This window comes from Glycine max, chromosome 4 (assembly GCF_000004515.6).
Source record: "Glycine max cultivar Williams 82 chromosome 4, Glycine_max_v4.0, whole genome shotgun sequence".
NCBI lineage: Eukaryota > Viridiplantae > Streptophyta > Magnoliopsida > Fabales > Fabaceae > Glycine > Glycine max.
The window spans coordinates 6,716,628-6,740,996 of NC_016091.4; the positions used below are offsets into that span (position 1 = coordinate 6,716,628).

General features: G+C 30.0%; 3 protein-coding genes across 6 annotated transcripts; all 3 read left to right on the top strand.

The window, feature by feature from the left end:
- The first annotated feature begins 649 nt into the window (after nt 1-649).
- On the top strand, nt 650-6,345 carry LOC100801697 (signal peptide peptidase). 2 transcript variants are annotated; one of them, XM_014774537.3, is made up of 12 exons: nt 650-795; nt 1,047-1,154; nt 1,443-1,558; nt 1,664-1,815; nt 1,902-1,987; nt 2,750-2,877; nt 3,148-3,198; nt 3,586-3,672; nt 3,806-3,875; nt 4,505-4,641; nt 4,770-4,847; nt 6,114-6,345. In XM_014774537.3, the coding sequence occupies exons 2-12, from the start codon at nt 1,115-1,117 to the stop codon at nt 6,192-6,194; spliced, it is 1,026 nt and encodes a 341-aa protein (XP_014630023.1). In that variant the 5' UTR covers nt 650-795; nt 1,047-1,114; the 3' UTR covers nt 6,195-6,345. The 2 variants fall into 2 exon arrangements, with proteins under 2 accessions (XP_014630023.1, XP_003522689.1); XM_003522641.5 differs by having other exon boundaries at nt 795-942.
- A 6,133-nt stretch (nt 6,346-12,478) lies between these two features.
- Nucleotides 12,479-18,217, top strand: LOC100809318 (sulfite exporter TauE/SafE family protein 3). The gene is made up of 12 exons (XM_003523682.4): nt 12,479-13,310; nt 14,476-14,635; nt 15,571-15,771; nt 15,849-15,913; nt 16,162-16,189; nt 16,291-16,358; nt 16,434-16,520; nt 16,612-16,665; nt 16,839-17,060; nt 17,412-17,505; nt 17,616-17,756; nt 17,861-18,217. Exons 1-12 carry the CDS (start codon nt 13,098-13,100, stop codon nt 17,944-17,946), a joined length of 1,419 nt encoding a protein of 472 aa, XP_003523730.1. The 5' UTR covers nt 12,479-13,097; the 3' UTR covers nt 17,947-18,217.
- Nucleotides 18,218-20,545: 2,328 nt separating this feature from the next.
- LOC100802228 (coiled-coil domain-containing protein 25-like) lies at nt 20,546-23,885 on the top strand. Of its 3 annotated transcripts, none has more exons than XM_006577772.4 (7): nt 20,546-20,859; nt 21,400-21,527; nt 21,797-21,900; nt 22,057-22,144; nt 22,371-22,432; nt 22,684-22,685; nt 23,286-23,883. In XM_006577772.4, the coding sequence occupies exons 1-7, from the start codon at nt 20,747-20,749 to the stop codon at nt 23,353-23,355; spliced, it is 567 nt and encodes a 188-aa protein (XP_006577835.1). In that variant the 5' UTR covers nt 20,546-20,746; the 3' UTR covers nt 23,356-23,883.
- Nucleotides 23,886-24,369: the final 484 nt, after the last annotated feature.

Sequence of the window (24,369 nt, forward strand, 5' to 3'; positions counted from 1 at the left end):
TAAAGAAAAGAAGTCTAATGTCACTTGAATCAATAAAAATCATATAATATTATTAAATTATTTATTTACATACTTGATTATTAATTAAATTATTTATGTACACATAAAAATTGAATTACATATTAAGTGCTTTACCATGAACTGATTGTTTATACTTGGATGGAAGGCTTGTTAATGTGATTGATGTTACACTAACAATAAATACTTTTCTTTTTAAACTAACAATACGTTTTAATACATTACATTTACTAATTCGACTATCTATTATATTTAATAAATATGATATTGTGCCGTAAATATTACCTATAATATATTAAATTTAATATAGAGTTAATATATTAAAAAAAATTCTACACTAATTTATTAGTTTTTATTTACTTAATAGTTTGACTACATGAGTAAAAAAAATAGTTTGACTACATATTATATTTAATAAATATGATATTGCATAGTCAATTTTTCTTATAATATATTAAATGTGATATTTAATGAATGTAATATAATATTTATAAAATTGAATTGAATAAATAATATCTAGCACTTGTCCTTGTTTTTTGTTAACCTGCGTCGTGATTAGGATTTAACAAAGACAGAAATTCCGAAACCTGACGTGGAAGCTTGCGAAAATTTGATTGGTTGAGATAGCTCAAACTACGTGGGTCGGTTTAGCAATTAGCAGAACAGTGAAGTTTGATATATCGTCACCATAAGTAACAATCACGGTCACTGCCAATTCACCGTTTGCCACGTTCGCAACCAAACACCTTCTCTCTCTCTCTCTCTTTGACTCTTTAGGTAAATCTTAAAACCCTACTCTTCAATTTCTTCTTTTTTTTTATTTTCTTTTTCCCAAATCAATTTCTCTCTCTCTCTCTCTCTCGCTCTCTGATCTGTTTTGTTTCAGGAGCCACCCGCTCCTGCAGTTTTCTTTTGCGGTTGGAGGTTCCTTACTTTCTTTCATTCACCAACAATATCAACGTTTTATCTCTCTTTCACGAAATTGATCGACGAATATTTTTTTATTTTTTGCTGTTTCTTGATCGCAGTGGAAGGCCATTCTCGCAACGTTTGAGTTCAGCAGATCCAGAATTTTTCAGAAAACAGGTTTAGGAGAATGAAGAATACGGAACGAATTGCCAATTTGGCTTTAGCAGGTTTGCTTCTCGTGTTCCATGCTTCAGTTGATACTCAAATTTGATTATAAGTAAAACCTTCAAACCTATGCGGGATTCGTAACTAGCCTTTTCGGCATTCTAGTGCAATGTAGCTGCTATGCTATATCATCCATTTTCTGATGGATTAAATGTTTTTTGAAATTTGATTCTGAAATACTAAGGTGTATCGGATTTTGGTGGTTATGCATTGTTTAATAATGTCAGTGTATGAGTGAGAGGGGGGGTTTTTGTTTCTCAATGTTGATGGCATTTTATTTGTAATCACAGGTTTAACCTTAGCGCCTCTTGTTGTGAAAGTAGATCCGAATTTAAATGTTATTTTGACTGCTTCCCTCACTGTGTTTGTGGGCTGTTACCGCTCCGTTAAACCAACCCCACCAACTGTAAGTAGTGATCCTGCTTATCCTATTCTTTGCGCTGTGTTTTTCATGGTTCAAGATATGATTTCTGTGAATCGTATTGTTGATATGTTGCTAACGATTTTGCAGGAGACAATGTCCAATGAACATGCCATGCGTTTTCCCTTTGTTGGGAGTGCAATGTTATTGTCACTCTTCTTACTCTTCAAGTTTCTATCCAAGGACTTGGTGAACACTGTATTGACAGGCTACTTCTTTGTACTTGGGATTGTTGCCCTTTCGTATGTTCTTTTTCTCACGTCCAATGTGCTTATCATTTCGAGTCAATAGAATCTTTTTCAACATATTTGCTATTTTATGTCTACAGGGCAACATTATTACCATTTATTAAACGTTTTCTGCCAAAGCATTGGAATGAGGACCTCATAGTCTGGCGTTTTCCATATTTCCGTTGTATGTGACACCCTGGCTCCTTTTTTTTCTTTTCTTAATGTTAATATTCTTGCTCTGAACTTGTGGTGTATCTAGCTAGCCTTTGGCTATTATTACCAGTTACCACTGATGACACTGACTGCTACTAGTTTTGTGATGTTCTTGATGAAATATCAAAATGTTTGGGTTATTTATTTAATGTCAAATTGACAATGAATATATTTTCCTCTTTTAACTATATGTAAGTTTTAACCCTCCATTTAGTGATATTAATATCGAAGAGTGGGTTATGGTGTATTTGCATGTACTTATAATGTTACTTGCACAACATTCACATCTTGTAGTTTCTGCTTGCATTATTGAATGAATTTTGAAATTTGAACTATTTTCTAGAGAAGGGGTTAGAAATTAACCCAGTATAACACAAAATAATGATAAATAACTCATACCTCACGGATCCCACATGGATTATTGCAAATTTGTCATTGTAAAAATGGTTGACTAGTTGGTGGTTGTAGTGACACCCACTAATTGCATGATTTTTTTATTTTTAAGTTCTGTTGGTCAAGTGTGACCAGTAATTTCTTTGGCTAATTATTATGCTTAACTATCTATGCTGTTGGTTTTATAATACCTTATTTACTACCATGATATGATTATCCTCTTGTGTTGAATTGTTTGTATTGTTCTGTTACTTTTAGCTGTTTGCACTTGATCTAGTTGACATTAACTTGCTTGTATCATGCAGAATGATATACTTTTGCTTACAATTTTCTTACACAGCATTGGAGATTGAGTTTACAAAGTCACAGGTCGTTGCTGGAATCCCTGGGACATTTTTTTGTGCCTGGTATGCTTTGCAGAAGCATTGGCTAGCAAATAATATATTGGGTCTTGCTTTCTGTATTCAGGTTTGTTGCTTTTCCTATATATAAATGTTATTTTTTTTTGTCAATTGAGCCAATCAATTGATTATGTTTTTTATACTAAATTTTTGGTATCCATTTCCATGGTTTGAAGCAATACCATTTTAGAATTAAGCTTATTGCTAAGAAAATGAATTTTAAAAATAAATTAAACCATTCTATCGTTTCTGCTGTGAATGTTTGTGCAATACTGTGAATCAGTTTTGATTACTAAACAGTATTTGACACCGATGGCTACATATTTATCACTTACAGGGAATTGAAATGCTTTCTCTTGGGTCTTTCAAGACTGGTGCTATTCTCTTGGTAGGTGTTTTTCTTTCTTTTTTTAGTAATTAATGGTGCTCAAAGCTTCGTTTTAAGAAAACATGTATACCAATAATCCTTTGGCTGAAGATTAACCAGACTAATTGTCTTTGTCTCGTTCATCAAGACAAACATTTTGTTCATAATAGAATACATTTAAAGGGCCTTCATCTCAACTTGCTCTCTCATCTGATATCTTAAGTTTCTTTGACCTTTTCAATCAAATGCGAGCTCATAAAATGTCACTGATTGCAAATTTTATTTTATTCCCTGTAGATATAATAGAATTAGTCAGTTATTAAAAGATTAAGCATATGCTTTTCATTGTATAACTCCTTTTTTTTTTCAATATGATCTTTGACTCTCTTACATTCATGTATTTTACAGGCTGGTCTATTTGTGTATGACATTTTCTGGGTTTTCTTCACCCCAGTGATGGTCAGCGTTGCAAAATCATTTGATGCTCCAATAAAGGTTAGTTTTTTTGCTAATGAAATGGAGATTTCTGTTTGTCTTTGTGTGAATTTTAATTGTGTACTTACTATGATATCAGATAAAAAAATGTAATAAATCTATTCCTAATATTGTCATTCAAATTATTTTGCAGCTTTTGTTCCCCACAGCAGATTCAGCAAGGCCATTTTCAATGCTTGGCCTTGGTGATATTGTTATCCCTGGTAGGATGACCCTCAAACTCTATTCCCCTTCACAAGTTTTTGAACTCCCATTTAAGGAGACTTATTCCTTTTTCTACCTTCTTACTTCAATGCATGAATAACTCCTTATCCAAATAATAACAGACTCCTAAAGCTAAATTTCAAAATTAAAAACTCTTGTGGTGATACTATCCCACTCCCCAATTAAAAACTCCTTCGTAAGAGACATTGTTCTGACCCTTATTTTTCTCATTGTGCATAACTGCTTTGTTGAGTTAAACTGTTAAATTTGTTGAGTTTGCCTAACTGATCTAACTGTAACATATGGCAGTGGTGACTGTATTTTAAAGTGGGTTTTATAAATATATTTTGCATTTATAAATCCAATCAGGTATAGCAGATGCAACTTCTTGCTTTTGCTGGTTTAGTTTACAATTACAACGTTGAATTAGATTTATAAATAACTATTTGTCCTTAGCTTTATGAGGATCTTTGACAATTTTGATGTGTTTTTACTTCCACATTTGAAATGTTTATGCTGCAGCCAATTGATGTATAAGACCCATGCATGCATGTGGAAGAAAAAGTTTCATTATAATCATTTGGTTGTTACCTCTATTTATTTTGACTACATATTTTTTTTCCTCCAGGTATTTTTGTAGCATTGGCTTTGCGATTTGATGTATCTAGAGGAAAACAGCCCCAGTATTTCAAGAGTGCATTTGTAGGATACACTGTTGGCTTGGTCCTTACAATTGTTGTGATGAACTGGTTTCAGGCTGCACAGGTAACTGATCTGTTTCATCTTTTTTTTTTCTTGTTAGGGATGGTGTGGGGTTGTGGAACTATCATTGATTTTTGGTGATCAATCTACTCTATTATTTTTCACACTTCTAATTGTATTTCTTTTGCCAGCCTGCTCTTTTGTATATTGTACCTTCTGTAATTGGATTTTTGGCTGCTCATTGCTTATGGAATGGTGATGTCAAACAGGTTTGTTTTCATTGCTTAGTTTTCTGATTTCTTTGTTCTCATATCAATGTTAATCATCCTTTTTATGCATCTAGTTTGCTTTCAATCATTAGTTTTACTTGAGTATAATGCTTCATGTTTTGTATCATATAATATGTATAGTGAAGTGTGTAAATTTGATTTATCACATGTTAAACTATTTACGCCATCAATAAACAATAAGGTGCCACATCATTATAATATTGCTGTAGACCTTTTGATAATTTTTAGGAGGCATGACATAGTCACTAATATTGGAAGTTGAGTCATTGACAACAAAAAAAAACTTCGTACCCCATTGCCCAGAGGCTCTTCGCTATGCGAAGGTATGGGGGAGGGAATATTGTACGCAGCCTTACCCTTGCATATGCAAAGAGGCTGTTTCCGGATTCGAACCCATGACCAACAAGTTACCAAGGCACAACTTTACCGCTGCACCAGGGCTCGCCCTCAGTCATTGACAACAGACCGAAGTTAAATTCTATAGAATATTAGAGTTTGTTTATTTCAAGTCATACAAATTTATTCCCGGGAATGTGAGTTAGGAATGGATCATTACCATGTTTGGTACAACTTATAAAAAATTATTCTCGGGCATGATATATTCCCAGGAATATATACTACACATGATTTCTCTTCTTTCTATTCCCATGTAAAAGGGTGGGAAACTTAAATTCCTATGAGAATGGAAGTTATTTTCTAAAATAACTTCCCACTTTCACTTTATTCTATTTTTTTAATTGAAAATTTGAAATAAATTTTAAAATATTCCAAGAAATGTGAAGTAGTTACCAAACATGTTGATGGGAATAATATTTCTAAGAATATCATTCCCAGGGTATAATTTAGTCTGTGTAACAAGCGCCCCCTTATTTGACATGATCCTTAGCACCAGTGTACCATTAACAATATGTACTAAATTTTCCTTCAAGTAGATTGCTGAACAACCTTTTTACATTTAAAGGTGCACCAAGTTATATGTATCCATGTTTTCAAATTAGTTATGAAGGATACCATTGCCAGCAACTTAAGCAAACATGTAGAAGATGGACTTCTGTTTACTACCTTCTAAAGGAAACTTTGCTTGTTATACACAGTTTTAAAAGGTTCCATGCAATGTCTTTTGTTGGAATGGAAAACAATTACTTGTTAAGATTTGAAGATGGTTAGGATTTATGACTACCATGCATGCTTCCAAAATGTGGTTTAGCTAGTTCTGACATCTTTTCTTACTTGCTATCAACGCAGTTGTTGGAGTTCGATGAGTCAAAGACTGCCAATTCACCTCAAGAGAGTGCTGACGACAAGTCTAGCAAAAAGGTTGAATAAGTTGAAGCATGCCCAATACCAATACTTCCGAGTCACAGAACAAATACTGCTTTTTTCTGAGAAAACCGTTTCTTTTAAAGCTAACTTATTTCAGCAGCACACCTCTGTAACTGATTGTGATTAAAAAAAAATGTATTACTTATTTTTCAAATTGGCGTTTTGCTTTTACTGGCTGACTGCCCCAGTCTGGGTTTCCATAGCAAACTTTCTAAGAATTTTCTTCTCTCTTGCCAGCACTCGCAGATGCACACACATGCAATTTTTTTGTGCTAGTATTACTAGTTATGCCTATGATGCTTCTTCTGGAAGACTTATGCTCTGCCTGAGTGAGTGTAATACTCTTTGGAAAAGACAAAAACTAATGTATATCTATGTTGAAATTGCATCAAATACAATAATAATCAGCCTTAGAGAATGAACATGACACTTTTTCAGCGGTGTTCTGAATAATTCTGAAATCTAGTCGCTAGTTAATATTCTGTAGCATCTGCAATTGTTTTATTTGACGTTAGTTTGCTTCCAATCCAATCATTTCTATACAATCTTGTATAGTGCATGCTCTATGTTTAATTGATTGTACGTAGCTTATCCCTGAAAATCTTACAAGTAAATACGTCGTTTTCTCATTTTTACATACTCTTTCCAACCAATGTTTTTCTACTCATTAGTCAGGACTTAAACCCTTAACATATATTTACGAGACCTGAGCCTAATGTCACTATTAGTAATCACTTGTTGGTTGGCTTTTAAAAACATATTAACAATGTTCTTAATACATGGAGAAAAATAAAACAAAATTATATAAAAAGTAAAAATTATTTATAGTTTAAAAGATGATTAAAATAACTAATAGATATACCCACTAGGATCAATTTAACGACAAGGGTTAAGGTAATTTTACAAAATTCTGTTGCGATTATTATAAAAAAATAATTAATAAATATATCAAATACTCATTGATTAATATTTTCTGACTCTTGTCATTTAGACTTAAGTTTTTTTTTTTCAAGTCAAAACTCACTTTGAAACATGACAGATAAGAGAAAGGAAAACAAACCAGATTATTAGTAATTTCGATTGGAGGAGAATGAGAGAATGAAGTGAACGGGAAATATATTTTTTATTTTATTTTATATCATTGGATTTAAAAATTTAAAGAAAAGGGACGAAAGCATTTAGAGAAATTGAAATTCTTTCATTATTATTTTTATTTTCCCTCCAAGTTAGAAGAAAGGAAATAAAAGAGTACATTAAAAAATTGTATTGTTAACATGTTTTAAAATATGTTATTTTGTTACAAAAGTTTTAAATGTGTCTCGATTAAAATAAGAAAAGTCTTTAAACTAAAAAACTATTTACAGAATTCTCATCTCAATGAGACAAATAAGAGTTCGTGTGTTAAAAAAATTGTATTGTTAACATTTTTTTAAAAAGTAATTTCTTTGTTACAAATTTTTTTAAGGGAAGATGTCCCTGTTAAGATAAGAAAAGTATCTAAACTTTAAACTCAAAAGTGACTTACAAAATCACAAACACAAAATGTATGTTATCAAAAATCTCATACATAAAAGAATTATTTCTGATTCTCATCGTTTATTTTTTAAAAATTTAATTATTATAATGGGTAGTCAATTTTAACCTTTAGATTTTTAAAAGATAAATAATAAAAATGTTAGAATAATTTGATCTCTCCTTATTCATATATATATATATATATATATATATATATATATATATATATATATATATATATATATATATATATATATATATATATATATATATATATATATATATATATGCGCGCGCGTTATTATTAAAATATGTCATTTAACTAAATCAATCGCGTTGTGAATGGTTAGACACAAAGTATTTAAAATGGAAGATTGTAAGTATAAGACAAATATTAACTATTAGAAAAAAAATATATTATGTGCTGCTGCTAATGTGCCTTTGTCATAATTTTTAATATTTTTTATCATATTCTTAATAAATATCTCACACATTGTTTAACAGCATCCTAACTATAAATATCTGTGGAATTAGTAGCACTAGTTTTTTTTTTAAGCAATTAGTAGCACATGTTAAAGTTACATTTTTTTTTTCTTTTCATCTTTCAATCAGTTGCAAGTTGCAACTCAATAATTTAGTATATGCGTCAGCAGATTATAATAATGTGAATCTTGAGGACGCAACAAAGGTACTTACTACATATCTTTGTACGTAGTTACTGCTTGCTATTTAAAAAATGATTGGTTTTCATTTTTAACCACTTAAATTTATCAAGGAGCCATCGTTTCTGACAAAATTTAGTTAAATTATTTGTAAGAGTTTCTGACAATATGACATTACTCTCAATTTATAAACAATTTATGTTCTTCTGTATTAGAAAGTCTCATCCTTATTTTAGTACAACAAAAGTCTTATTTTATTTTTATCTTAAATATAAATAAATCTCGATTACTTATGTTTTATTTAATAATTTTTTTTAAAAATATTTTTCATTTAGTAAGGCAAAAAAATTATATATATCAAATTTCAATAAATAATAATTTAAAAAATATTTTATTTTTAATTTTTAATAATACAATTTAATAAAATTAATTAATTTTATAAATATAAAATATATTTTTTCTTATAATCGAGACAGCAGAAATGTTTATTTTGGGAGCAAGGGAGTAAACAATAATACATGGATATAACATAATTAAACGGAATAATACAGAAATATATAATTTATTATTTAGAGAACATCATGATTGTATTGATTTTTGGGTGTTGGAGAAAATAGAAATAATTGTTACAAAATAGAATGAAAACGCTATGCTGCGCTGTTCTTCCCTATCACGCGTCACATTAAATGATATGAAACTGCGATTATCATTGATCGTACAGGTCCTACGTCGAATTAATTTTGATAGGTTATGGTTTTCTTCAGTGCAGGTTTTGTTAATGATTAGATTTTTTTACAGAAATTGATTGGATTTTTTCAGTGAGATTTTTTTCACTTTTTTTTCTTCATTTAAAGAATTTGAATTCGGAATTTTTAAAAATTTGAATCTAGACTAACATAATATTTAGATGTGCTATATAAATTTCAAAAAATGCTGAAAAGAAAAGTTAATGGGTGTAGCATATGTAGTACATATTTTGAAAATATTAAACCATTGATTGATTATCTTCTCATTATCATTTATTTGTATATCTTAATTCTATGTTGAAAAATTAATTTTAGATCCATAATTGATTCTAAATTTAATTAAATAATTTTTGCGTTGGATCAAAAAAATTATACTATATCTTAATATTAATTTATTTTATAATAAAAATATTTAAATATAAATTATATCACTTTAAAATTATTTTTAACCAACATTAATTTTATAAAATTAATTTAATTTAAAATCAATTTTATCAACTTTCATTCAAATATACTCCTACATGATACCCATCCATCTCTCTATATATATAATCTAAAAACACGACAAATATTTTTATTAAAGTTGTTCACAGGTCAGGTAAAATTGAATTTGACTAAACTCGATTTAAGTTTTACAGCAGTTTATAAAAAAAAAATTATAGACCCGACCCAAATTAATCTAATTATAAACGAATTAGATTAAGTTAGGTTAATCGAGTCTAGAAATTTAAATAAATATTTTTTATTTTGTAAAAAAAAATTAGTTTTTTTTAAGTTTTGTAAATATATAATGCCTAAATGTAATTAAAGAGATCAAATTATGACAATATTTCACTAATAAAATTAATAATTTTAATGTCAATGTGATATTTTAATTTTAGATAGAAATAAACATTGTATTAGTAAGAGAAAACATAATTAAAATAAAAATAAAGATAAAAAATAACAATTTAAAAAAGAAAATAAAAACATAAGTAATTTAATTTAATAATTTAATAAGTTATGTGAGTTAAAAATTAATATGTTTTGTATTTAATAATTAATTTATATATAATAATAAATTTAATTTTACAATATAAGTTGAATCGGATTAAAAAAATAAAATTCGTTATTCAATTCCTTTATGATTAGGTTTTAATCGTGTCAGATTAAATTTGACCCACAAATGCTTATAAAATCAAATCAATATAGTTGGGTGGGATATGTCATGGGTGGACCAACCTCCCTAATTTTTTTATTTCTTTATGTGCCGACGATGGAAATTAAAAAATAGATATTTTTGTAATTCTCCACCAAGCAACTAACGTCGGAAATTCTTATTGGAGTGAATATAACAGAATATTCCTCACATTCTAACTACCGGAGGAGGAATCTTTGCTTTCCCTTTGTTTGAACGAAGAAATAAAATTAAAACATTATATCTTAAAGTTTCTTTTTTCTTTCTTAAATCCAAAATACATTAAATCTGCCAAATAAATAATGTTTTCTTAATCGAATAAACGTGTTCGGATGTGGATTTTATCTATGCTTTCTGGGTTTTTTTTTATGTATAAACGTGTATGGATATGGACTTATCGATGATAATTGATTTGCGATGACGAGGATTAGGCGTGGAAAATTGGAAATAGTTTATAGTAGTATGTTTTACAAGGGCGTATAATTTAACCTATAAAAGTTCAGATTTTAAGGCATTCAAAAAACATTTTAAGTTCGCATTTAAATAAATTAAAATAATATTTTTTTTATTTTCAATATTAAATATGTTGAAATCTATTGAATTCAGCGTAGAAAAATATATATTTTAAACAATACTTTTAGCTAATAGTTGAATTTAATATTTATTTATTTTTATACTTAAATTATTTTTATAAACTGAAAATATTATGAAAATGACAAATTATTTTTGTTTGAAATATCATTATTAAATAAAAAATCATTTTATCAATTCGTATTTTAAAATACAATAACATTTTAATTTGTGTAGTGTCAAATTTAATAGTATATTTAATCATTTAAACATCTCATACTAGCTAAAAGGAAAGTCATTTAAAAATCTATATTATTTACGATGTTTAAATTTACAGTTTTGCTATACTCAATATTTAAATGATATGAAAAACTTTTATATTCATTATTATTTTAATAGCATTCATCTAGTTTTTAAATTTTAATTTTACGGCAACATTTTTATTACTCTTCATAAAAAATGAAAACATTTTTATTTTTAATAAAATATACTTGTTATCTTGTGAAAAAAATACTTAATTTTAATTTACTTAAAAACTATTTTATCTAAAAAGTTTAGTAAAAAGTACCTTTTAAAAAACAGATCCAATCTTGTTTTTGACTAATAAAGTAACAATGATTATCATATCATCTTCATGCAAGGGACAACAAGACGAGAGAATATTGCACAAGGCGTTTGAATTTTTGCCACGTCAGTGTCGTAGGGCACCGAAAATGGAAAACCTAATGTTTAATCCCCTATTAATACGTTTGCGTGGTCCTGATTATGGTTTTAGTAAATTTCAGCATCTTTCAGGTTTAGTGATTTTTTTTTATTCATAGGAATTAAAATAAAGTATTAAGAATTTTATAACAATATATATTATAATTAACTAATTAAGTTAGATTGATTGATAGGTTTAATGAATTTAATTAGTCTATCAGTGAATCTTTATGTATATTTTTCTTTTTCTTTTTTTGGGGTATAAACACTTTTTTTAATATCTAAATATGATGATGTACCACTTGACCAAGTGGTGGGAGATTGAAATAGGTGGACAAAGATTTAAATTCAATTTCCATTTTTTTAAAGACAAAAAAATGTTATTGATATGTTAGTTTGCAATGTACCAGAAAAAATTAGTTTGTGAACATAATTAATTGAAATAGGATAGGATTGTGTATGTTATTTTTTATCTGCGAGATAAAAAAACAGTGTAAGATATCTATAATAACTTATATATCTTATTTAATCAATTGATTTATACTTCTTTAACCAATTATATATGATATAATAAAGTCATTTCACCTTTAAAAAAAAAAAAAGCAATTCCTGAAGCCGTGAAGCCTGAAGGAGCCTAGCTCAGACGCATTTTTTTACTAAATAACTAATTCAAGACTTTTAATAAAAAATTATCTAAAAAAGATAGACTTTTAATATAAAAAATTGCTTCAAAAGGTTAAGTTTTAAGTAATAATTTTAAAAGGTTTTTTTTATGTCTATCCTTGCTTGTTAATCTATACAGTAAAAGCTTATTTTTTTTCTTAAACATCTCATCAAAATTTAGTTTTGTAAACATTAAAAGAAAAAAAATGTGTTACATATTAACATTATAAAATAACTTTACATCTTCATATTAGATGACAATGTAAAAAGTAACATTTTCCTAATATTTTTTATCTCAAACTGTTTCATTGTTTATGATTTTGTTAACATTATAGGGAAATAATAGAGTAGTTTCTCTTATATTTGTTGAGAGAGCAGCTCCTCTTTTTATATAATAAATAAACATTTATTATAAGCATTGTAAACAAGGAAATAGTGAACCTCAATTATTTTCATTCCTTATAAATCGGAGCTACTAGCATGGCAAGGATGACTCAGAATATCACCAGAGAGAGAAAGAAAGACGGTTCTGACAAACCCACTCACTGCGAATTGTTGTGATCCCATCCTTCATTTCCATCTCTTTTTTTCGTTTCAAGCCAACAAATCCTTCTTTTTTTTTTTTTTCTATTATATCTTCAATATCGCAAAAGTGAAAGTCCTTTGGAGGTTGCTCATTCGTTTTCTCTGTAAAAAGAAAAAAGTAATAGATTTTTCTCATTTTTTTTCTTCGGTTCTTCTTTTCCTTGTCCGAGTCTTCTTTACCGGTCAAACAGAGACTCTGTTGATTAGAGAAGAGATTTCATCAATCACCGGAAGGTGAAAACATTAGGAAAATTAATTTCAATCAAAGCAAATATACAATAATACGATGGTCGAGTTTGGAACGAGAATGGGATCCATATGGACGGTGTTGTTTTGTTTTGCATCGGTTTTCGCGATCGTTTCTGCAGAACGAAGCATTGTGAAAATGGAAGTGCCGAGATTCAATGTCACCAGCCGAGAGCCTCAACAGAGTTTCCTCACCAAAGCTTTGAATTTCTTATGGCAATCTGGAGAATCAGGGTACCAACACGTGTGGCCGGTAAGCGCTCCCTTTCGCGTTGAAATTATTTTTCCTCTCTCAGACTTTGATTAATTAAAATTTATTAGAAATTATTAATTTTAATATGATTTTCTTATGTTTTTTTAATATAAATTAGAAGAGAAAATTATTAAATAAAAATAAAATCTATTTAAAAATATAATTTTTAATAAATTTTAACCGTATCATTAATCAAGTTTCCTTAAATGTTTGTTAATTTATTAATTTTTATTAACTATATATAACCTACCACCTCTAGTCTATTTCCTTCTCTCTCCATCCTTTCCGTGTTGAAATTCCTGCTTTTGGATTTCTTTAAGGGAAAGGAAAACTATGGAAGTTTCTTTGCTTTTATTTTATTTTTATGTTTAGTTAGTTGGAATTTGGACGGGGAAGGGGATAAGTTCATTTGACTTGTTTGATGTGCTTTTTCTTTACTCCATTTTATTGATTGATATTTTTTATTTATTAATGTTTCGACTGGATTTGAGGAATGACAATGGCAAAAGAGGAAGGTAATGCATTGATTGGATCGGATGAATAAGAGTTTTCTTAAATGATTTTTAAAAGTAATAAAATTCTATTTGTAATTTATGAAGAATTAAATATTTACCATTTTTGTTTTTAATTTTATATGTGTAAAATATCTAGTGAATGATTAATCTTCAAAAGGAAAAAACCTGACCGGGCACAACTTAAAATTTAGTGTCTGGTTCATAATATGTATTTCCATAAAACTTAGACACTATCTTAAAAAGTTTGTTCAATATTTAGAGGCTATTTAATATGATTTCCAATATTTTTAAGATTACTGAACTAACTAGTTTTCTTTTCACTTTATGAACCACTCAAGAGAGAAGAAGTATTTTAAGGATAAAATTTATAATTTACTAGAGAACATTTTGAGTTGAAATGAAAGAGAAAATAGAAGGAAATTAAAGAAAAATAAATTATATTTCATGTATTTTTCCCCTCGCGTAAAGTGAACATGGGGAAGAGGATATGGCTGAAAAGTTGGAGATAATGGCTTTGTTGGCTTTCTGTGGTTGAATTTATTATTGCTATATCCTGTTTGGTTGTGTTATTGTCACTATTTTGATTGGATAGATATCATGCATGTCAACGAAAAGTAAAAGTTATGGCGGATGTTATGTTACTTTTGCAGGATATGGAATTTGGATGGGAAATTGTGTTGGGTACTTTTGTTGGGTTTTGTGGTGCCGCGTTTGGAAGTGTTGGTGGAGTAGGCGGAGGTGGCATATTCGTCCCTATGCTTAGCCTAATCATTGGATTTGATCCAAAATCATCCACAGCTATCTCAAAATGTAAGATTTGACTTACCCGCTTTAAACGTGCTTATTACCATGAGTTTGCCGTAATTTTGGATGATGGCCACAATTAATTGGTTCCCTTTTTTAGTTTTACGATTAGTTGAAAAAAAAAAATACTTCTTACACTCATATAGTTGGATAAAATAAATATGGGTCAAATATGTTTGGGCACCCGTAAAATTTTAAAAATATTAATTTGATTCTTATAAAAATAAATCTTAATTTTGATGATTTTTAATGATAATTTTATTAGATGATTTTCTTTTGTAACTAATAAACTTAATTATTTTTTCTTTCTATTTTTTTAAATACACTTAAAAGAAACTAGGCTCCATTATTTTTTTCATATTATTTCATTGGAAAGCGAAAGAAGATCGCTCAAGATATAACAAAAAATTACAATTTTTGAAAAATTTTAGTTAAAGAAATTGTTTAATTTATTTTGAGGGTTTAAGCATCACAAATTATTTAATTTATTTGTAATTAATTTACATGTGTAAATTTGTTTGTCACATAAATTAATATTTTTTAAATGTCACAGGGACTCCAAAGTCCAAACTTATTTTACCCAATAAATATTTTCTTTTTCAAAAATATTATTTAATTTTTAATTATTAAAGTCAATCATTTAACTGATATTAAGAAAATTAACTATTTTAAGTTCTAACATCATCAAAGCTAGCATAATATGTTCGACTGGATGCAATCCTATGATTAATAGGATGAAGAGAAAAATGAGACAGAAAAATAAAATATGAATTAAAAAATAAAATGAAAGAAAAAAAGCATTATTTTTTTAGAAATAAAGTTTTCCTTGTCTTTTCTTTTCATAAAAAAGGTTACACTATTCGTACTATTTTTCATAAAAGACTTGCACATTTCAAGAGTCCCCACCACATTTAATTACCAGGTGTTCTGTTTTGTGACAGGTATGATCATGGGTGCAGCTGTGTCAACTGTTTACTACAACCTTAAGCTAAGGCATCCTACGTTGAATATGCCCATCATTGACTATGATTTGGCACTTCTCATTCAACCAATGCTCATGCTTGGCATCAGCATTGGAGTGGTCTTTAACGTTGTATTTCCTGATTGGATTGTGACTATATTGCTTATTGTTCTCTTCTTAGGTAACAACTAATGTAGCTGTGATTTCAGTTAAGCATTCTTCTTTTTGCTACACCTAACTGATTTTACTGTATTGCAGGCACATCAACAAAAGCATTCTTTAAAGGGGTTGAAACATGGAAAAAGGAAACCATAATGAAAAAGGTATCCTTTAAGTTATCATTTATATTTTCACTGCATATTTCTAACTGACATGTTACCATAACAAACAACAGAATTTTAACGAAAAGAAAGTAATGTTTTGTTAATAACTTTGTGTCTTTGAATTTATTGACCATAAAAGATCAGTTTATGAAGATTTTCTGATTAATAGTGTAATGATGTGTGTGTTTTGTATATATTTAATCTGGAATTTATGGCTAATTGTGTGAACACATCTTGTTTCAATTCAGGAGGCTGCTAAACGACAAGAATCAAACGGTGAGTTCAGATTATTCATTAGCACACCAAATCATATCAAAGTTTTACAAGATCAATTTCTTCCTGATGCCGGAGTACATGCAACTTTCCTTTTGGTGTAGGTTCTGGGGCTGTAGTGGAATACAAACCTCTTCCCAGTGGACCAGAAAAGGACACCAAGGAACAAGAGGTCATTATTCTCTACTCTAGTGAGTTCTTATGGATGTGGGGTGATTTTCATATCTAACTAATGTGGATTTTGCAGATGAGTATTATTGAAAATGTATATTGGAAGGAGTTTGGACTTCTGGTGTTCGTTTGGGTTTCATTCCTTGCACTACAGATTGCCAAGGTTTGTTTGCTCTTTCATATCTACTAGTACTAAAAAATAGTTTATACCATGCTATTTATCTAACTCGAGACCAATAATCTCTTATTGACAGGAAAACTATACGACTACTTGTTCAACATTATATTGGGTACTGAACTTGTTACAGGTAATTCTGTTCAAGAATTGGCACCAGAGCATTACCCTTATACAATAAGTGTCGTTGCTTTTCTTGATTGCACATGATATGCTATTAGTGCTTCTTTAAAAAATGGATCCGAATGTCTGTTACAACAATATCTTGAAACTGTTTGAAGCATGTTTGTTTTCCATGTCATGCAGGTCCCAGTCTCAGTTGGAGTAACTGCATATGAGGCAGCTGCCTTGTTCAGTGGACGTAGAGTAATTGCTTCCACGGGAGAACAAGGGAAAGATTTCACTGTTCTCCAGTTAATGATCTATTGTGTCTTTGGTGTTCTGGCTGGTGTAGTTGGTGGCATGTTGGGACTAGGAGGAGGATTCGTTATGGGTCCACTTTTTCTGGAGTTGGGAGTCCCACCTCAGGTGAGTTTTAAACTGCATTTTGTAAGTAGTATTTACTATTTAAATATATATCAAATGAAAGTGTTTTTATATGAAAAGGTGAGAGGAATAAATCTACACTTATTTAATAAGCACAGGATTACTTAAAAATGTCTCATGATTTTGTAATTTAATATTAACCCTTTATGATTTGACCCCATGACTATAATTTACCTTTCTCACTCTCACGTAATAATAGTCCCCTATTAGTTTTTTGTTGTGAAATTATTCAGTATTTGTGAGTGTTGAATTGTTTTGCATTTGGTTCTTGGGGGAGAAGTGGGGTGTAGGAGTTGAACTTCTGCTACTAACAGGATTCAATGTCTTGTGCAGGTGTCAAGCGCAACAGCCACCTTTGCAATGACCTTCTCCTCATCTATGTCTGTCATAGAATACTACCTGTTGAAACGTTTTCCAGTTCCTTATGGTTAGTGCCCAAGAATTTCTAAGTTCTAATTAACTGTGTATATTTGATGCAATTATTCAATTAATTACTTGTTTGCCTCTAACTTATGTGTTTTGTTAAATGTTACACAGCTCTTTACTTCATTCTTGTGGCTACTATTGCTGCCTTTGTTGGACAGCACATTGTGAGAAAACTAATTATCCTATTCGGGAGAGCATCTCTTATAATCTTCATTCTAGCCTCTACAATATTTGTCAGTGCCGTCTCGTTAGGTGAGCGTCGTAACTTTTTTTTTTCTTGCTCAAATCTTATTACATGGGGTGACATAATATTAACGTGCTTATGAATTCTGAAACGTTTTTCACTCACGTGTTAGGTGGAGTTGGCATTGTCAATATGGTACACAAGATCCAGAATCATGAATACATGGGATTTGAGGATCTTTGCAAATACGGGTCATAGCACATATTGGAAGATTATTTTTTTCGTATTTACATTACTATTCAAGGTCCCTACCAAAGCCAAGAACCGAGGTCGCCAAAATTGACTTCAATTACGTGTCATGGCTTCAATCGTGTTAGTTAGGTGTCATTTATTGTATTGTTTGTTGCCAAGTCATGGAGTGATTCCGTGGGGAATTCAGATGCTGAATTATTCCGAATATTCATTGTGTTGAGCTTTTGTCTCATCTTGATTTTTTTTAATGATAAGTACGCGTGATCTTAATCTTTCATTTTTTGCGTTATTTAATGACAACTTCACAATAATTTCGATATTAAAGTATCAATTATTTATTATAATAGAAAACGTAGGGGGATCCAATCCAATCCTTTATAAAAGAGGAATCAAGGCGTGGGGTCAACTTCTGTACCACTCGCGCTGTGATCACGGAAAAATTTTCATACGGAGCATGCATAATGAATAATGCTTGAAGTTTACTGGTCATTATTAATTATTAATTTATTATAGGTGAAAATTCGGGTTAATCCAGCTTCTTTTATCTTGTTTTGTTATATCAAAAAATATTAATGGTTTATTAATTCAAATTATTTTGCATTTAAATGATTGGGTTGGACTAAACCCCTCATTAAATGGATCATATTTTTGTCTAACTAACGTACTTAACCCACGAGTTAATGGACAACTCTACAGGCCCAGTAATTAAAAAAAAAGAAATATATAAAATATTGAAAAATATCTAACATAATATCAACGAAAAAACATAAGAAAATATGCAAAATTAATAAATCTGTAAAATACAAAAGAAAACTTCTTTTACGTCTCTCAAACATTAAATAAAATATAAAAAATTCAATGCCTTTAACTTTTTACATAATAAAATAATAAATAATATTTAAAATATTTTTTATTTGTGAGTTGGTCAGTCAACTCATGAACTCAACTCATTTAATCCGAAGGTTAAATGGACAACCGATTAAAATTTAAAAGACATAGTTGTATATTCAAACTCGAATGCCCATATCTAATCATTATGCATAAATTATTAATGCAAGGTTGAATTTGCATACTATTTTTTCCGTGTTATCTTTTTTGCGGTTATAACACTTTCAATATCTATACAAAATTGATTCCAAATGAGGTAAGTTTCCATAACACATTGGTTCAAACTAGAGGTAGCAAAATGAGTTACCTGACCAAATGTGGGTTACATGCCATGGGAGGCCGAGTAAAAAAATTCAAAATTAATTTGGATTTCAAAAATGAAGTACAAGCCTTGTAAAAATTTGTTTTTTTAGGCTTTTTGACGGGTTTTTTTTTAGGTTAAGTCCATATTGTACAATGGTTGAATAAGGCTAAAAATGTTTAAATTTAATTTGGGCTCAAAATTTAAAATCTAATCCCCATATCTAATCAGGTAAGTTTATATTGATCCTTTTAACTTAATTTATTTTGTTATCTTTAATTCAAATCAACTTACGTGTCAAATATAAACATAAAATGATAATAAATATGCACAATTGATATTAAATGAGTACTATTATGTCCTCAATCATATGACTAACTTATTGAAATAGGTTATTTTGACGTGAAGTGTTACATCAATTTAAAGTGCAAGGATTGAACAAAATCAACGTCCAAATACAATTTTTTTAAGATGCACACACGGACAATAAATCATATTTTGGTCTAGAAAAAAAATATACTTTGTCATTATACCATGACAATATTTTTATTGTTCTTGAGAGTTCAAAATCCAACTCATTTTGGATTCTTATAAACACAACAAATATCACTATAGTAAATAAAAACACACACGCATATATATATATATATGTCATTATGGTAAAATTATTATTGATCTAAGTGTCACAATATAGGTACTCATACCCATATCTTTCAATCACATTTTAATCATGTTGAAAAGTTATATCATTGTATTAGTCAATGGTAGAATATTTTGAGATAAAGTAAATTAGATTATAAAATGTTTTTCTCGAGAATCCAATCCTATTCCTTCAAAAATAGTTTAATCAAAGCAATATATTAATTTTGTTTGTTAAAGAAGTAGAGAATTAGTTTTATGCACAATATAATGATAATGACTCTAAAAGAATGAAAGCCATAACATTCACAACAAATGTTCAATAAAATTGAATATATATTTTTTTGGAATTAAAAAACATGCACTAATATTTTTTTATACTAGTCTAACTATTATTACTGACTAAAATTATGAATTTTTTTTAAAATAAAAAAATTTAAATCATAATTTAAAAATTATAAAAAAAATCAAAATTACAATTTAGTTTAAATTTTACAAGTATATATCTCTTTGTCTTTTTTTTTTTCATATATATCGTTAATATTTTTTTTTGTTAAACTTGTTTGCATCTTATTAACAAATTATTAGTTCGGGTGTTATTAAACTCATTTTTTTTAATAATTTTCAAATTTGAGCATGTGAAAGAGATGTGATAAAAAGAAAATAGCTGTTAAAAATGATTAATTAGGTTAGTTAGGCGGAAAATAATCATCTTTGCTAGTGGATGGATATTCCACTTTGTTGCATTTTATTATTAGAAGCTGAAAATTCTAAAGCAGGTATTATTGTATTTGTACTTGTACACGCCACAAAGGTGTAGGGAAGGTTCCGTGATTATGATTTTCGCAGCGATTCGGATAGCGAAAGCAATCCCCCACCCCTAATTTTGATTTGTGTCGAGGAAAGGACAGGTCTTGGAACCCTAACCGCACCTCTCTCTTTCTTCCCGTGTGCGTCAAAGCGAAGCAACGCGACACGATGGTGTTCTACTTCAAAGCGCGCCCCGAAGCCGGCGATTTCACCATCTTCATGGGCCTTGACAAGTACGAGAACGAGGAACTCATCAAATACGGTTTTCCCGAAGACATCTGGTAACCCTAATTTTCCCATCTCCAATTTTATTTTTCTTCTTCGTTTCCGCAAACTCTCTGCTCCCGACACAGATTATTCACATGACCTATGTCTGGAACTCGATTTGATTTATCAGTTGTTTGTGTAGCGAAGATTTTTATGCTGTTTCGCTTCGATGTTTTGCATCACCTAGAAAGTTGAAGGTGAACATTTGTTAATTTGGTGATTAATCTTATCATGTAATAATAGTCAGGTGTTTTCACAATTGTGATTCAACTAATTCTTATTGGAACACTATCTTTTTTATTTTGCGTGTCACAAAAGTTTGGTTGTTTTCATTTAAGAAGCAATCAAATCAGTTTTTGGGATATGGTATTATTTGTTGGCTAGTTGTTCTATTATGGAAGATAGAAGTCCCTTCACACATTTTTTCGAAAGTGCATTGCCTGGAATTGTGGCTGCATTATATTTCGGTTTGATTTGATGCTTTTGCTTAGATAGTTGTATTGTTATTTTTGCTTTCTATGAGGTTCTTTAATGATAAAATCTATCCATTGTAGGTTCCATGTCGATAAAATGTCTTCAGCCCATGTCTATGTCAGGTTGCACAAAGGCCAGACCATCGATGACATGAGTGAGGGTTTACTGGAAGACTGTGCTCAGCTTGTCAAAGCAAATTCAATTCAAGGTAAAAGCCTGACTGATTATATTCCTTTGGCTTATTAGTTTTAATTGATTTAAAAGCCAATTTTATATATCATTGCAAAGCTGGTAAATAGTATGTCACGATGCCCTTATTTAGGTTTCTTTTGTTATTCTATTTACAATTGGAAGTTGGAAAGAAAAATTCCGGTACTAGGTTTCAAGATACATATATGTAGTTAATTTTTCTTCACATTCATGTATTTCCTTCCAATTACTAAATTCTGTGTCTACCAATTACTTTATTCATGGCAGGAAATAAAGTGAACAATGTCGATGTTGTTTACACACCCTGGTCTAATTTAAAGAAAACTGCTTCAATGGATGTTGGCCAAGTTGGTTTTCACAACTCAAAAATGGTGATTTCTTTTACATTTGGATCTTTTCCATATTCTTTCAGTTTTTTTTTCCAGTTCTTTTTTATTTTGCCTTTTTGTTTTTTCACAGTGGGTAGGTAGATGAATGGTTGAGCTTCTGTTTTCAGAGTATCATTTTCTGGTTTTCATGTATTTTAGGTTCGAACTGTAAGAGTTGAGAAGAGGATAAATGAGATTGTTAACAGGCTAAACAAGACAAAAGTGGAAAGGAAACCTGATTTGAAAGGTACTTAATAAGTTTGCTCTCTTTCCGTTGAATATAGTTTTCTTTTGAGCATTTAAGTTTTAATAGCTAAGAATGCTATTTGCTGGATAAGTAGGCAACTGGTGCACCTTCTTTATCTTTTTTGGGCTATCATACGCTTACAAACTTGATTTGACATATCCGATCTTGATATGTAATAATATGCTTACAAATCTCATGTATAATAAATATACCTAATGTGCTGCAGCTGAGCGAGAAGCAGTTAATGCAGCTGAGAGAGCTGAGAGAAAACAACAACTGAGAGAAAAAGTGAGTATTGCTGGACTGTTCTTTCTTCCCCCCCCCCCCCCCCCCCCCCAATTCCCCATTGCTGCCATTGCCCTTAATATCTGTGCATGGTAAATTATGGTGAAATAGACTTGGATCTAATAGTGTAATTTAATTTTGATGCTTTGTCAGTGCAAAAATGTTTTACACTTTCATCCAATCGTGGATTTGAACCCCCCCCCCAACAAAAACTGAAGAGCTAACTAATCAATTTATACTCTTAACTTTTATAGAAGTTGTTTCATCTAACTTTTCCAAAAGCTGAAGTGCATAAATTGATTTTAGCTAATCATTTTGTTTTATCTTATTTTTGTCTCCTATAAGTGCTTATGGAGAAGTTTATCAAAACAAGGTCCTAAACTCATTAGATGATTTGTTATCATATCAAATTTCAATGGATTTAATTGAAAACTTTTTATACTGATGGAGCATTAAATTAAACTCAACCTCCAAGTTGCATACCATTCTGACGCATAGTTTTTTAAATTATATCTTTGTCTGGCCTCATCCACTGCTTTAGTTCTTTGAGTCACATTGTAGCTTGTTGCTCTTTAGGATTTTTGTTTGTGAACTTTGTTAAGAATTAGAGGATCCAACCCAAGGTCTCAAGTATGTTCAACTCTGCAAACTTTGTATGATAACAATGAAATGTCTGCTTTGTGGTGTAACATATTTGAAATTCAATTACTATGCTTTAATTGATAACTTGTATTGGTGTCTTCTTGCTTGGTTTATATAGTTCAATCTGCATATGATGAAAAATGCTGGAATGAAAATGGTAACGTTTTTATTGAACAATTGTTTCTTTTATTTACCCACATGTTTCTCCATCCAGAAACGTCGGGAGGAATTGGGAAGGCTTGAAAAGGAGAAACAAACAGAGCTTAGGAGCTACAAGGGTTTGATGGTTGCAGAAAATATGACATCCAACAAACAAATTGCATCAGGAAGCAAATCATTACAGGAACTGGAGGAGGATTTCATGTAATCATTTATTGGGTTATGGACAGATGACTGGTGGTCAACTTACTACCTGGCAGATTTATGTTTTTGATTAACCAACCCTACTTTGGATTTTGAAGCTGCATTATCTTGGTTGGTTGAGGAAACCAAGTAGTGTGTACACAAATTGTGATTGAGGGATGCCGGGTGGGGAGGTGAATCCTGATAAGGTCAATATACCTTATCTACAACTATAACCTTGCTTGAGACAATGGTTTTTGTTATTTAATGTTCTCACAGTCGAGTCAAAAACTGGAATTTCGTGCTATTTTTATCGTGGTCGTTTACGCTAGTCGGGTTTTGAAATTTGTTTCCCTCTTTGAATTGGTGTTCACTGCTTGCGAAATTATTGGGGACATTATGTAGTGTTTATGCTACATGCAATGATAATACTCTTGTTGGGAACATTATGTAGTGTTCCCTGTTTGGAATATAGGATACATACTAATATTGTTACCCTGTATTTAGGAGTGAAAATTGGGCAAATCACTTCTCGAGGGTGAAGAGTTAGGTAATGTTTGTTATTAGTTGAGGGACCTTCAATATTTGTTCAAAAAGTGAAATGGAAAAAAAATTGTTTGATTTTTAATTAGATCCGATTGTAAACTGAAGTTTGCCTCCTCAACTATATCTTGAAACTCACTTTGAAACTGAAGAAAATGTAGGGTTGCCTTTACAAATTTAATTTTTTAAATGATGTTTGTTTGGCATAAGCTAGGTTTATTTATTAAATGGGTGAGGACAATACTTCTTTTTAAGAAAATATTTGTTTTAAATGATTAGACTTTCACCTCTTGGAGTTCTCACACTAGTAGTTACTCCTTCATACAAATCTTATATAGCTTGTTATATATGCAATGAATACACCTTTTTTTGTATCCTAAGTCTTTCATAACACTTCTCTTTGTACCCAGTTA

Bases quoted from the DNA above. Each gene is read 5' to 3' on its own strand.
- LOC100802228 (XM_006577772.4), top strand. From the start codon at position 20,747: ATGGTGTTCTACTTCAAAGCGCGCCCCGAAGCCGGCGATTTCACCATC. The intron at 21,528-21,796 runs GTAAAAGCCTGA...TATTCATGGCAG, and splicing joins CAAAGCAAATTCAATTCAAG to GAAATAAAGTGAACAATGTC. The intron at 22,145-22,370 runs GTACTTAATAAG...AATGTGCTGCAG, and splicing joins AAGGAAACCTGATTTGAAAG to CTGAGCGAGAAGCAGTTAAT.
- LOC100801697 (XM_014774537.3), top strand. From the start codon at position 1,115: ATGAAGAATACGGAACGAATTGCCAATTTGGCTTTAGCAG. The intron at 1,559-1,663 runs GTAAGTAGTGAT...ACGATTTTGCAG, and splicing joins TTAAACCAACCCCACCAACT to GAGACAATGTCCAATGAACA. The intron at 1,816-1,901 runs GTATGTTCTTTT...TTATGTCTACAG, and splicing joins CTTGGGATTGTTGCCCTTTC to GGCAACATTATTACCATTTA.
- LOC100809318 (XM_003523682.4), top strand. From the start codon at position 13,098: ATGGTCGAGTTTGGAACGAGAATGGGATCCATATGGACGGTGTTGTTT. The intron at 15,914-16,161 runs GTATCCTTTAAG...GTTTCAATTCAG, and splicing joins AGGAAACCATAATGAAAAAG to GAGGCTGCTAAACGACAAGA. The intron at 17,506-17,615 runs GTTAGTGCCCAA...AATGTTACACAG, and splicing joins ACGTTTTCCAGTTCCTTATG to CTCTTTACTTCATTCTTGTG.